The following is a 13,402-nucleotide window of genomic DNA, read 5'->3' as shown; positions in this document are numbered from 1 at the left end:
CAAATGTTTCATTTATATATTTTATATATTTTATTTATATATATATATATATATATATATATATATATGGATTTTTCATAAAATAAACTGGGTTTTTTGTTTTTTTTTGTCATTTTAGTCAAACTTAAATAAATTGTGCATTTCTTTTAGACCCTTTTCATCTTAATCACCCCCCCCCCCCCCCTCCACACACACACACACACACAAAACTTTTTGTTTTGTTTTGCTAATGAAGGAACATACCATGGAGTGTAACTGCATGGTTCAGTATGTGTTTATAATGGACTACAGGGGTCTATGGCAGAAATTAGAACAGACCATACTTTTGCTTGTTACTATCAGTTATTTGTTGACACTACTAAAAATTATGGAATATCCCAAAAACGGTAACAGGAAATGCTGGGATTGTTTTTCCTGCAACACAGACCATCTCACTGAATCGTGAAGTTGCCATCTGCCACTGTTTAGCCCTGCTTAGCCCAGTTTTACAGTAAGAAAGCCAGACAAGGTCGCCGCAGAGCTTAGCATTTTTCATTCATTTGCTTTCCCCGACAGCCGCCTGTGCAAGTCAGAAAATATGACTTTATGATTCTCAGTATTTGGATTATTATTATAATTTATCCATTCAAACTAATTATATAGTGACTTTTAAACTGTATGTAATTGGATTTTAATTACCACACTTGACTACTGAGTACATTTCTAAAAACATTAAATTCAACAACAACGCATCTCCCACATCAGACACCATGGACAGGGTACGCCATGATGTCCATTGCGCATGCCCAATGCGCAGTGGAAGCCATGTTGGAGCTACATTGGATTCGGGCTGGGATTTTCTGACGCCGTATGTTTTTCTTTAAATATCTGTTTTCATATATTGTCTGGGTTCGTCAACCGTGCGCGATCGGCGCCGTAATCGTCAGTGGAAATGATGAACTCCAGTGTCGACCTGTCCCGGCGGAATCCGCAGGAGGATTTCGAGCTGATCCAGAGGATAGGAAGCGGCACATACGGAGATGTGTACAAGGTAAAGCTGCAGTGCGCAATCGCATAGTTCCATTTTCGGACATATAGTTAGACAATACGAGCTTATTTACAGGCTTCCCTCCTTTTAGTGGTGTTATGACAGCGGGGAATATTTTGTGTAGTCATAATTGGGTTGTTTCTAATATACCGTTACGAGCCTGTTTTCGTTTGATGGCATAGTAATGTATCTTCTACTCATGTTATAATTCCATTGTCGGACACAGCCGAGGCTGGACTTCGCTGGTGTTTATGATTGATATTGTCTTGGCCTTTTTATCCATGCTTGTATAGAGATTCGGGTTAATATTATGCAAATGGATTTTGACTGCTACAATGCCCGGATTAACACTTAGTTAACGCTTAATGTAAACCCTCGGCCGTGTACGCTAATTCTTGGCTTTGTCGAGCACTAATCATATTTACCTCCGTGTAAGTGAGCTGTTGCACAAATCGTGCTAGCGCTACGTCTACGTGCTTGTTTGCACTCGTTGCACTGTAACTGTGGTCTGAAGATTGTTGTGAATAGCAACAGAGTTAATCTTAAAAAATTTTGAGTGGTTGATACTTGTCCGGTAATAGACCTGTACCCGCTTAGCTATCCGACAACGGACTCGATTAAGTTGATAGCATCAAGAAGCTAGCTAGACGGTATGTGACAACATTGTGACAAGTAGTGGACACGCGGTGATTTACTACCCCTGACATGAACACACACTGAAACAGAGACTACCTAGTAGTTTACTAGCTGTTCGTAATATTGTCGAGGTTTTGCTAAACATGTTAAACCTGTCCGCGTAACCCAGGCAGACTGACAGCTGCCTGCCTTTGGCTAAAGCGCTCAGAGCTGAGCAAGCTACAACAACAACCGTAATATAAACACTTCGTATTGTTGTTATTCACACTTTAACGCCGGTGAGGACTGGTCGAATAGTTTTTAAAGAACTATGGTGCTCATTTCTATGTGAGCTGTGTGATACAGCTGGCCTTTTAGCCGCTGGGCTCCACACTTTTACCAAGGCCCAGTGCTGGGAGCCCACAGCCTGTGATCCAGACTGTAAGGCAGTTCCTGAATCCTGTGCAACTCCATCACAGTCTCAGCGAGTGTATCTGTATTCGTTATGTCATATAAAACTACAACAGTCATAGTCTTTTACCAGAATTTAGTAATATACATTTCAAAAACCTAATAAGCTTGTCATATATCATGTGAAATGACACAAAAGATCACAAAAATGGTAACGTAATGCTGCAATACATTAAAAAAACAACAACAATGCCAGTATGTAGGTTAGGGTAATATAAATCTAAAACTGAGCACCATAGACATAAAAAGTACCCAAATTTATCAGAAGCTCAATAGAACCATACCAATATTAAAATGATTTTTTTTTCATTGCTGAAGACCTTAGGGACACTATAATCTCAGTCTTACCTGATTGATTTTTCTGTGGTGAATTAGTAAGTTGACACAAGTTACCCATCTATACTCTCAGTTATGTATTTGTGTAGTAGTCACTCTGTTGTGGAATTTAACTGCTGTGTGAGGGAGGCTTTTTGCAGACTGGAGATTCCTTAAGCGCGGTAATAGGAGTTGATGATGTTTGGTTAACCTCCAGGCTCTTTGTGGTAATTACAAGAATCCTAAAGACTAGAGATGTTAAACATTTCCAGTCTTTTTGAAAACACAGATACCATTTATTTTAAAAGTATTTCCTAAATTGTCCAGGATACGCCACTATTAACCTTTTTTGTGTGTGTTTTCATTATTACTTACTTACTATTGTGTCCCTGTCTGCTGCTCCTAATCTTGTTTGTTTCTAATTTAAGTTCGGTATCTTGCCTTGTCACAGATAGATAGTTTGGCAGCTCAGACCTGATTCCCCTTCCAGGCCTGTCACAAACAGCGTATAGCTGATTAATGTGCACTATAGTACCTTGAAAAACAGTTATAAAGGCTAAAAAGGACACAACTATGCAACGTAGGTATGACAGAATTATGGGTAAAGTTGTAATTTCTTGCTGATGGCAGATTAATCCACTGATAAGGCCAATATACTTTAGAAACTATAATCATTAAGTAGCTGTAGTTCCATGTTACAGCAGTGGTTTACTGAAAGCCCTGAAACCTCTGGATTAAAAGATGTACTTCTAAGCACCACGGCACATGGTAAACTTCATTGATGCCTATATTTGGTTCTACCACTGTGTGAAAAAGTGTGGCTTGGACAGGAATGTTTGAGCAGGAAATAAAGCATGAACTCTGCTAGCTTGTTTTCTCCTCTGTGGCCCTGCCTCTTTGTGTGTATCTGTTAGAAACTGTAGGAGGAGGACTTGCTGATGTTGCGACAAGCCTTCTGTCTAAAAGACCACAAGCTTGATCCTCAAAAGAGAGTGCTTGCAGGGTAAATTTGTTTCTCAAATTTTTGTTAAGGGGGGGAACCAGTATTTTGTGAAGCTGCCAGTACTGCATGCTGATCAGTAATATCCATAAACTGGGACATTTCGCTATGTGCCAAAGGCTCAGATGTTTCTCCCAGGACCCTGGTAAGGATCCATGGAGGCAAATGTCTTAAAAAAAAAAAAGATTAATCAGTAGAACCACAACTCTCCATCTCATATGAATAAAATGTTAACCTTCAAAATAAGGTGACATAAGGTAGACATCAGCATTGTGGCATAGCCCTGAGGCTCTGCCGAAAGTTTTGACAAGCCAGTATTTCATGCTGGTCAGTTTATCAGCATTTGACACCACATTATTTCCCCAGAAATAAACAACAGAACTGCGGCATGGGATTACTGTTCCTGAAAATAAATCATTATCCACATGTCAATACTATAAAAATCCCCAGTGCTTCTTCTGGATTAGAGGTGACCGTGCTTATGGGAAAACAATAGGTATATTCAGTACTAACTTTCATGTTAAGAATTCCTGTAACATGATAGGAGTAAACTGCACGCATCATACTTATGTTTACCAGTCTGGTGGTGAGTCAGAGATAAGCCAACAGAAAAAAAAAAAAAAGTCTGACATCAACAAGCCCAGCTTTCTCTTACTACCATCTTTATTGATTTGTCACTTAATTCAGGCTGAGCAGTGGAGTGACTACACTTTTTTTAAGTCCCGATTTATCATTTATACTGCTTCAATAAATGCAAGTGTCAGCTAGTCATAAAAAAATTTTTTTAAAAAAGCCTATTTCAGAGGTACTGCTGCTGTAATACCAGCCCTCACTCTATTTGCTTCAACAGACAAAGCACAGAAGTATTCAGAGGGTGACTTAGGTTGTTAGGTTGTGGAAAACTTTGCATTAGGATGTTAGAGAGGTGGTGCTGGAGGAAGTCACACATTTGTCGAATAGGAGATTGTGGTTCGAATCCTTTTTTGGAGGTTTATGTTTTGTTTAGTCCCTTGATTCAAGCTTTGAATCATAAGCTTGTGCCCCTTCACATTATTAACCCTGCACATTAGAAAATGATGCTTACCCAATGCATTCAAATGTGATGCCAAGGAATCCTTTACAAGTATCTATACATGACAAGTTTGGAGTGCCAGACCCGTCTCACTACTGCCATCATCCGGTGTGTCAAGACAGAGAACCGGAGAGTTTATATCTGTGACGTGCCGGCAGCTTTGACAGAAAGGCAGTTTTTGGCTTCCAGAGAATGAGAACAGATTGGTTATAAAATAATAATAATAATAATAATACAAGGCCTTCTTCCCCTCATCCACAGTTGAAGCCATATCATGTGGCTTTCTGTGTGCATGTCCAATCACTTTTTTAACATATGTAAAGACTGATATCCGTAAAGGTTATATATGTGACAGGAATAATTTCCTCTGCCCAGATCTTGGTATGTGTGGCACAGCTGGGCAGCCGTGGTCCAGGAATGCAGGAGTCCTCAGTCACTTCCTCCTTGCATGCGTGTGTGTGTGTTCATGTCCTATTGTTTCACACAGAGGAAGACGGTGGAGCAGTGAGCCGCAGTGCAACACATATACGCAGAATAAGATGAATGTGTCATCACCTGCGTAGACACACAAGCACAGATGGCTGCAGAGACACAATTGAAGTTGCTAGTCCACAACCATCCTGTTTTTGTCCCTGTTCCTTCAGTTGTTTGCTTACTGTGGTGGAGTATAAAGACCTCAGCCTGCACACTCTCAAGCACGGCACAGTTCTTGAAGTCGTCTTGGGCCTTAGATTGAGAATTTTAGGTTTCAGCATTCAGCATCATGTTTATCTACTCTGCAGGAGTTTGTCTCTGTGCCAGTAGTGCAGTAAAGTACTGACACCTTGCATGTTTACGGAGTAATTAATGATGCAGTGAAGTGGTAAGGAACAAAATCACATGTGCTAGCAATAATTCAATTCATTTTTATTTATATAGCACCAAATCACAACAAACAGTTGCCTCAAGGTGCTTTGTATTGTAGGTAAAGACCCTACAATAATACAGAAAAAACCCAACAGTCAAAACGACCCCCTATTAGCAAGCACTTGGCGACAGTGGGAAGGAAAAACAGTGCATTATGGGAACCTGCAGCAGCCTAGGCTTATAGCAGCATAACGAAGGGATGGTTCAGGGTCACCGGATCCAGCCCTAACTATAAGCTTTATCATAAAGGAAAGTTTTAAGCCTAATCTTAAAAATAGAGAGGGTGTCTGTCTCCCGAATCCAAGCTGGGAGCTGGTTCCACAGAAGAGGCGCCTGAAAGCTGAAGGCTCTGCCTCCCATTCTACTCTTAAGTATCCTAGGAACCACAAGTAAGCCAGCAGTCTGAGAGCAAAGTGCTCTATTGGGGTGATATGGGACTGATGTTTTTAAGATGAGATGGGGCCTGATTATTCAAGACCTTGTATGTGAGGAGAAGGATTTTAAATTATATTCTGGATTTAACAGGGAACCAATGAAGAGAAGCCAATATGGGAGAAATATGCTCTCTCTTTCTAGCCCCTGTACGCTAGTACTCTAGCTGCAGCATTTTGAATAACAACATTGTGACTGTGCTTTCAGGCAAGTGTTTACTGTAGTTTGGTTTCTGTGTTACAGTAGTTGTAATACAGCTGTAATACTTTCTGCTTCTGCAAATATGCAAGGGTCTGAGTGATGTAAACTTTAAAGGTGTACATGAGGCTGTACGTGCAGTGCAGATGTCTACATACGAGTCAGGTTGTTGTGGCAAGTCAATGCTGCTATTATACTGCAAGGGTGCTGTGGCATGGTTCATTCATGGCTCATTCATCCTGCATGGGGTCTTTTATTTTGAAATTGGACTGAATTTTCTATGCCATTTCTGTATCTGACTTCCTGCCCTCCTCATTTGCTGTGTGTAGCTTCACATGGCTTTGACTAAAAGCAATGGATCTAGTTCTATTAGCTACATGGAGAGAAGCTTCTGGGATGCTTCCGAAACACACAGTAATTTGTCTGGTGGAAGCAGAAGCATTATCTTCAGTGGGTATGATCAGCTCCATCAGCCAAGTCCAAGTCAGAGCACAACACAGCTGTTCCCGGTGTATTCCTGGAGTTCGTTTGTGATCAAAGATTTTCAGTGTAGACATAATTACCCTTCTTTTAGGGAGTACAGACTTAAAATGCTTTGTTTAACAGATGAATTCAGAGCTCTTGTGAAACACTTTAAAATCATTGCTATGTACAGTCTGTCAAAACTGACATTTTGGTCTCCTGCTCAAAGCATTCTAACTATGTAAATAAGTCACCAAGTCAGAGTGGTTGGCAGTATCTTGAGCAAGGGTGTAACCCTGCTAAGTTAAACTGAGTTAATACAGGTCTATACACTGTGGGCTGGAGTTGATCCTTTTAAATACTAAATGAGTACCGGTAATAGAAATTCTGCCAGGATAAGCTGTTGGTTTGCACAATCCATGCAGTGAGTGGTATGACACTATAGGCTACTTCAACACAAAAGAAATTATGGTGTGACGTGAGGAAGTCTATGGGCCTTCCTTTGCAAAGCAGCATATTTACCGTACTGTGCTGCTGCGTTTGAACTGGAAGACTTCCACTCAGCAGGTTCAACTCTTGATTTAGAGGAGCTGCTACAGTAAGTTGTAAAATCTAACAAGTGAGTTACTTTATCAAATAGTTTCACCTAATTTGAAACCTGTATATAGATCTTATATGTTTTGTTGAGGTATCTTTTATTTGTTTATTTTTTTGTATTATTTTTGTCATTTTAAGTACTTGGATGCCATTGTTAATGAGGGCTAGAGTCTAAATAAGTTAGATCAAATCAGACCAACATTAAAGCTAATGAAAGGCTACTATGAAATCAAAGAAAGTTACTTATTACTGCGGACGTCTCATATGTGGTTGCCAATTCCTTAACTTAACCATGACACAGACGCAAACATAAAGCAGTATTTTCTTAGTCCTTGGGAAAGTAAGGACTAAGGTGGCCTTAAATGTCTGAGTGTTGTTCAGATCACCGTGTTGATCGAACCTCTGCCAGAGTACTGCTCTTCTCCTGAAGCCGTTGGGTAAATCCTGGCACCATTGTGGCTAAAGTGTCAAATCCTATTTCAAGATGTGACAATATCTTGAAACTTTGCTTGGGCTAAAGGCCAAACTCTTCTAGCAGGAATTTATGTCTGTTTTGACTATCGTTGTGTGTGATATGAATAAATGTACTTTTTCAGTGACTCCACTAACACTGCAGCTGCATACACATAATATACATATTTATGCAGACATTTGGGTGTGTCAGTATTGCAGCAGTGTGTGAGGTGCGTGGTTTGAGAATTCACAAGCTGCCGCTAAATGTTGATGCCACTGATGTGAAGTATACTGATGATTCACAGCATACACACAGAGTAAGACTGCGAGTGCTTAAAAGAACATTTGAAGTGGATTTTAGAAGTTCTGAGTGATTCTGTTTGTGTGGCTGTGCATTTATGGGTGTTTTACTTGAGTGAGTAGGTATTTTGTTAAAAGACAGGTGTGCAAATTAAGCACACTCCACTGCATTCCTCTTCCACCTCACCTGTTCCCCTCTTGGGGCCATGTGTTTGTAATGGCTCAGCCATGTAGTTAATTAGACTGAACTTTTTGAGAAAACAAGCTATGGAGTGGCACTTTGACACCTTTTTAAACTTAAGTTGCTGACTAATCAGCAGGCTTCTAAAGTTAAAGCTTGGATAAATCTTTTAAATATTGCATAAGCTTTTTATGTTTCTCCAGTGGGTTTGAAGTGGTTTAAGTTTTGTCCCTTAATGAGCAGAGGAAAAGATCATGTTTATTGTCTTTAAAGAGCTAAGAATCTTAAGACAGAATTAAAATGAAAACTCAGAAATTAACATTAATGAGCAATGAAAATAGAAACTCTTAAGTCATGAACTTGACGTTACTTAATGCACTGGTTATCTTAAAATTCAGTGAAGCATGGTGGTAATGGGACGGACAGCCTAAATCTGTTGGAGAAATCTTGTCAAAGGAAGTAAATGGCTAACTACTATTGTAATTATTGCCCCAGGCCAGGCACTATTTCCACCACCACTTTTTCAGTGGAGCAACTCATTGGCTTTTAGCAGAATGAGCTGATTATAGTGGATCATTCTTACATAGAAGTTTTAGTTGTGAATATATTTTTTGGTTTTATTTTTTCGAAGTTTAGAGTTTGAAAAAGGGTAGACAGATTGAAGATGAGATGGCAGCATGAGTGTAAGATTGTAACTGCAGCATTCAGCAGACAAGGTTATGAAAAGAGGAGAGGATGGGGATCTGAAGCGCTCACATGGAAGGTTATGCAAGGTCAAACTGTGCCATACAAAGAAAAACACTTACATAACCAAGATCTAGAAATGCTTTCTCTGGGCCAAAGATCATTTAAGATGGACTGAGTGAAGTTTTGTGGTCTGTCCAGTCAACATTTGAAATGTATTTTTAAAAAAAGAGGCACCACAGTGGTGTGGTGGTTAGCACTGCTGCCTCACAGCTAGAAGGACAGCTACAAGGTCTGGGTTTGATTCCAACTTGGTCTGAGCCTTTCTGTGTGGAGTTTGCATGTTCTCCCCATGTCTGGATATACTGTAGGTTTCCTCCCACCGTCCAAAGACATGCAGTTACTGGGGTTAGGTTAATTGGTGACTCTAAATTGTATAATTGTGTGTGAATTGTCTGTGTTAGCCCTGTAACAGGGTGTACCCTGCATCTTGCCCCATGACAGCTGGGATAGGCTCCAGCCCCCCTGCGACCCTGAACAGGATAAGTGGAAGAGAATGGATGGATGGACTCTTGAGCTAAAGAGGACTAGCTAGGTTGTTATCCATGCACAGTTCAAAAACTGCCACATCTGTGAAGCACAGTTAATGCTGAACATTGTATACAGATTTTGGTGCTCACATTTGCTGCAATTCAGGCTGCAAGGGAAGGTCTTGCTTATTTCAGCAAGGCAGTGCCAAACCATATTCTGTGTGTATTTTAACAGTAATGTCAGTAGCAAAAACAAAACGAACAAACAAAAGTTCTGGGTGATAAACTGGCCTGCCTCCACCCCAGATGTATCCCACCTGCTAAAAAATGTCATTCATTATTAAAAGAGGCCTGAACTGATGACCAGCTGAAATCCTGAATCATAGAATAAGGGGGAGAAAAAAACACTTGCAACCACTTGGCCTTGCACCAAAGCTGTGTATATGGTTTTATATGACAATTTGTTAGATGTTTGATTCCATCACTGAGTTTATTAATTTATTTTCTGAAATGTAAGGGAGTGTGCTTCTGTGTTGTGGCCACAGTCATATTTCACTAATTAAGAGTTTGTTATAAATTTGCTTGCCTAAACTTTGTTTTTTTTTTGTATTAAAAAAAAAAAATGATTGAACTTCAGTCCCTTGGCTGCAAGAAGATAGAATACCTCAGTCAGTCCCGGCAGCAAGCCTGTAAAATTGAGTGTGGTTGTGTTTTTGCCTCCAACAGAGGCATTGAGCGATGTGAGTCATCTCTGGTCTGTCTGCTGACTGAAGACGCTCTGTCTCTGCTCTCCACTCTGCGTCCATCTCCTCCCTTTCTCTTTGCATCTCTTTGTCCCCCCCACTTTGTTTTGATATGGGTCGGTCTTGGTTCTCCTTCACTTGATTTTTGTCCTATAGTTAGATGAAAATCAAATTCACTTTTCTGTGTTCTGTGCAGTGGTGCTGATCAGTATTCAGCAGTGAAGTTGCTTTTCCTGTGGTTACCCTTGAAATTTTTAAAATTTATTTTGTCATTGCTATTGTGTGACCACAGTGCACACTACTAAAGTGAGCTTGGTAAAGTTTGAGTCATTGTGCCATTTTCCCCCCTTTATCCATGGTGGCTGTCGCTGCTCGGTTCTGTCAACACATTATGCTTCACTGCATCTGACACACAATATCCGGGTGGTGTTGGAATCATACCAGCTGCAACGCTAATGAATTCTTGGGACACACCGATGTGGCTTTATTATGATGCAGCTACGCACCTGTAAAGTTTTGTGACTCCATCTTGATTTTCCAAATTCGCGCCTGTTGGTATCCATCTTGGAAAATCATCCGAGCGGTTATTCCAGCAGGTATTTTTATTTTAGAAGGCAGTTGGCTTTTTGGTGGTGTGGGCATGACATGTGTCATATAACCACCCAGTTGTTTCAGATTTTTTTTTTTTTTTTTTGTGACAAATCCCTCCCTTATGTCTCTGTCTGCTGTACTTGAAGCTGCCTTTGTTATAGTTTTTGTTACCGTAGGTCTCCCCAGGATCATCTTCTGTCATGATGACAGCCAGATGGACTGCCATGGTAAAACTATACCTACTGTGATATCATAGCCAGTAAAAGGAATGTCAAAGATTTTCATTTTGGTACTTATTTTATTTGTATTTTTTTTAAAGTTATTCATCTATTTTTATTTCACACGCCTTTTGTGTGGTTGTTATATTAAAATTGACAATTATTTTACCCTCTGATATGAGACAGCTTCCCTACAAAGTGACCAGCTGCAATGTAAAAAACTGCTTTAGTGGTGATTGCAGCACACAGGAAGCATTATTTACTAGTGCAAACACAATGAAGAACGTTTTTCTTGCTTTTACAAATAGCTGCTGTCATTGATGACAGAGTACCTGATTCAAAGTTTGACTATGGCCACAAGGTACCAGCAGCAGCTGCATTATAGTGCAATGCGAGTGTCACAGCATGTCAAAAATAGTCTAGGCAGTTGTTTTTTTAAATGTAGAATTAATATGCATTTGTGTCCAGAATCAGAGTGAATAGAGATGTTTCTCCCTCCATCAAGACTGGTGAAATATACCATAGACTTAAATAATTAAGTAAATAATATTCCAAAAGCCAGTGTATTAGATTCATGTCACCTATGTTGTTCATAGTATTGAAGCTCTTTTTATTTCCCATGTTGAAAATATTGGTTTTATCAGTCTCTTGCCCCCATTCTCTCATACATACAGTACTCCTTCTCTGCCTCGTACAGTCCAGTGGGCATTTTGTTGCCCTGAATGAAGCACACAATTCATGCCTCATGCCAGAATCTTTTTACTCATTTATATTTCATATGTATTTCCTCTTCGACCCCGATAGCACTGCTGCTAAATGTAAACATAGCTCACTATTTATAGAAAATCTGCCTCTGTACTTCTGTTCCCCTCTTTTCTGACTAATGCCAGCTTTTCAGGAATTTAGGAAAAACAAGTCTACACATTCCTCTCCCACCCTGTTTGTGGCTTAAAGTGTTGTGAATGAGTTATGTCTGAACATTTTTAATTTGCTATACTGGCTGTAATTAGGAAAAATACAATATAATCACTTATGACATAAGGACATCAATTATAGAAGTTCCGTTTTGGACTCTTGTGCAGATTTTACCTGCAGTATTTGGTGATGGCATTTGTGTGGATTCAACCATTTTATTTTGGATGTCTATCATTTCTGTCCACCTTCCTCTCAGCTAATAGAAACTTGTCTGTTGAGTGTCTTCACTGTTGTGCTCTTTAGTGTAGTGAAAACAGAGTTTCTCCCTGTCTTTTTTCCACTTCTGTCAAGTTTAATCTCTTCTGTCAGCTTTGGTAAATGACCACTCTGCATATTAAAGCCTCCAGTGACTCACTTTCCTTCTTGTCATCTTTTAGGCTCGCAATGTAAACACAGGAGAGCTGGCTGCTATCAAAGTCATCAAACTGGAACCGGGTGAGTTGCCTCATCTTTAGGTCTCTTCCTTTATCCCCCTTTCTTCTAGCTATATCCTTATCTTTTTCTATTCCCTTTTTCTGTTTTTTCTTTCTGAATCATTTAAATGTCAGCACTAGAAATACTAGTTGGTTAAACGTGTTATTATTTTATTAATGTACAACGGCAGGTACAAGATTAAAGATGTTGCAATGCCCCCTGGCCACTACCTGGGGCTGCAGCCCTGACAGATGGCTGTATTTCTGTTTTTTTTTTTTTTTTTTTTTTTCCTTTTTCTTTCCATATCCTACTCTTTTCTATCTGTTTATCTGTTTTGTATTTAGTGTGTATATATTTTTCTATCAACCTCTCTCTCTCTTCTTAAGGTATACTCTTGTCTCCTTTTTCTCTGTGGAGTCACCAACAGATTGTTATTTTAGTCCTTGACTCTTTTCCACACTCGTCCCCTCTCACCCAACACTTATGCCGCATCCATTAGTACCTACTCAGCGCGACGTGGCACGGTTTGTAGGCATACCAGGTACCAAGTACTTTTTTAGTACCCGCTCACCTGGGGTTCCATGCGATCCGAAAATGTGACATCAAAGAACAACATGCCACTGATTGGCCAGGGAGCGTTGTCACTAGCGGAATCATGCGAGCGACTCCTTCACCAGAATCAACCGTGCCATTTTGAAAACCCGACAGCAAGAAACTGGAGGCACGCAAACCAACACCGTTATCGAATGAGGAGGTGCAGACACTTCTGTGCTTGGTGGGAGATGGGACGAGAAATGAGAAAGTTTATCATGAGGTCTCCGAGCTAATGGCTGCTCATGGGTACCATCACACAACACAGCAGTGTAGACAAAAGATAAGACACATTGAGTCGCATACAAAATATGTCACGAGACTTCTGCCTGCGTTACTATATCAACTCCACCCACTTAGAGTTGGTCCTCAATTGTAATGGAAACAAAACAAAACAGTGGCGAGTCATGCCGAGTCAAGTTGAGCTGACCTGCGCTTAGTAGGTACTAATGGAAACGCGGCAAGACTGATCCTTGTGCTCTTCCCTCTTTAAATTTTCCATTACTTTCAGTTATTACTTTAATGAAGTAAAATATTTGAATAATACTACCCTCCAAAAATATTGGAACAGTGAGGCCAATCCCTTTATGTTTGCTGTAGAGGTATTTTCAGGTATTTCCATCTGGA

At 40.0% G+C, this 13,402-nt stretch overlaps 1 protein-coding gene across 10 annotated transcripts in view; it reads left to right on the top strand.

The window, feature by feature from the left end:
* Positions 1 to 806: 806 nt before the first annotated feature.
* LOC115792868 (mitogen-activated protein kinase kinase kinase kinase 3-like) overlaps positions 807 to 13,402 on the top strand; it is a 46,642-nt gene continuing 34,046 nt past the window's right edge. For all 10 annotated transcript variants that reach the window (XM_030747449.1, XM_030747454.1, XM_030747448.1 and 7 more), the window contains exons 1-2: positions 807 to 1,030; positions 12,148 to 12,205. In XM_030747449.1, the coding sequence (XP_030603309.1) occupies positions 932 to 1,030; positions 12,148 to 12,205 (157 nt within the window). In that variant the 5' untranslated portion in view covers positions 807 to 931. The remainder of the gene's footprint in view (positions 1,031 to 12,147; positions 12,206 to 13,402) is intronic.

Source organism: Archocentrus centrarchus, chromosome 15 (genome assembly GCF_007364275.1).
Source record: "Archocentrus centrarchus isolate MPI-CPG fArcCen1 chromosome 15, fArcCen1, whole genome shotgun sequence".
In the NCBI taxonomy this organism is placed as follows: domain Eukaryota; kingdom Metazoa; phylum Chordata; class Actinopteri; order Cichliformes; family Cichlidae; genus Archocentrus; species Archocentrus centrarchus.
The sequence above is the reverse complement of the archived record's forward strand: the minus strand, read 5'-3'. Positions and strand labels throughout refer to the sequence as shown.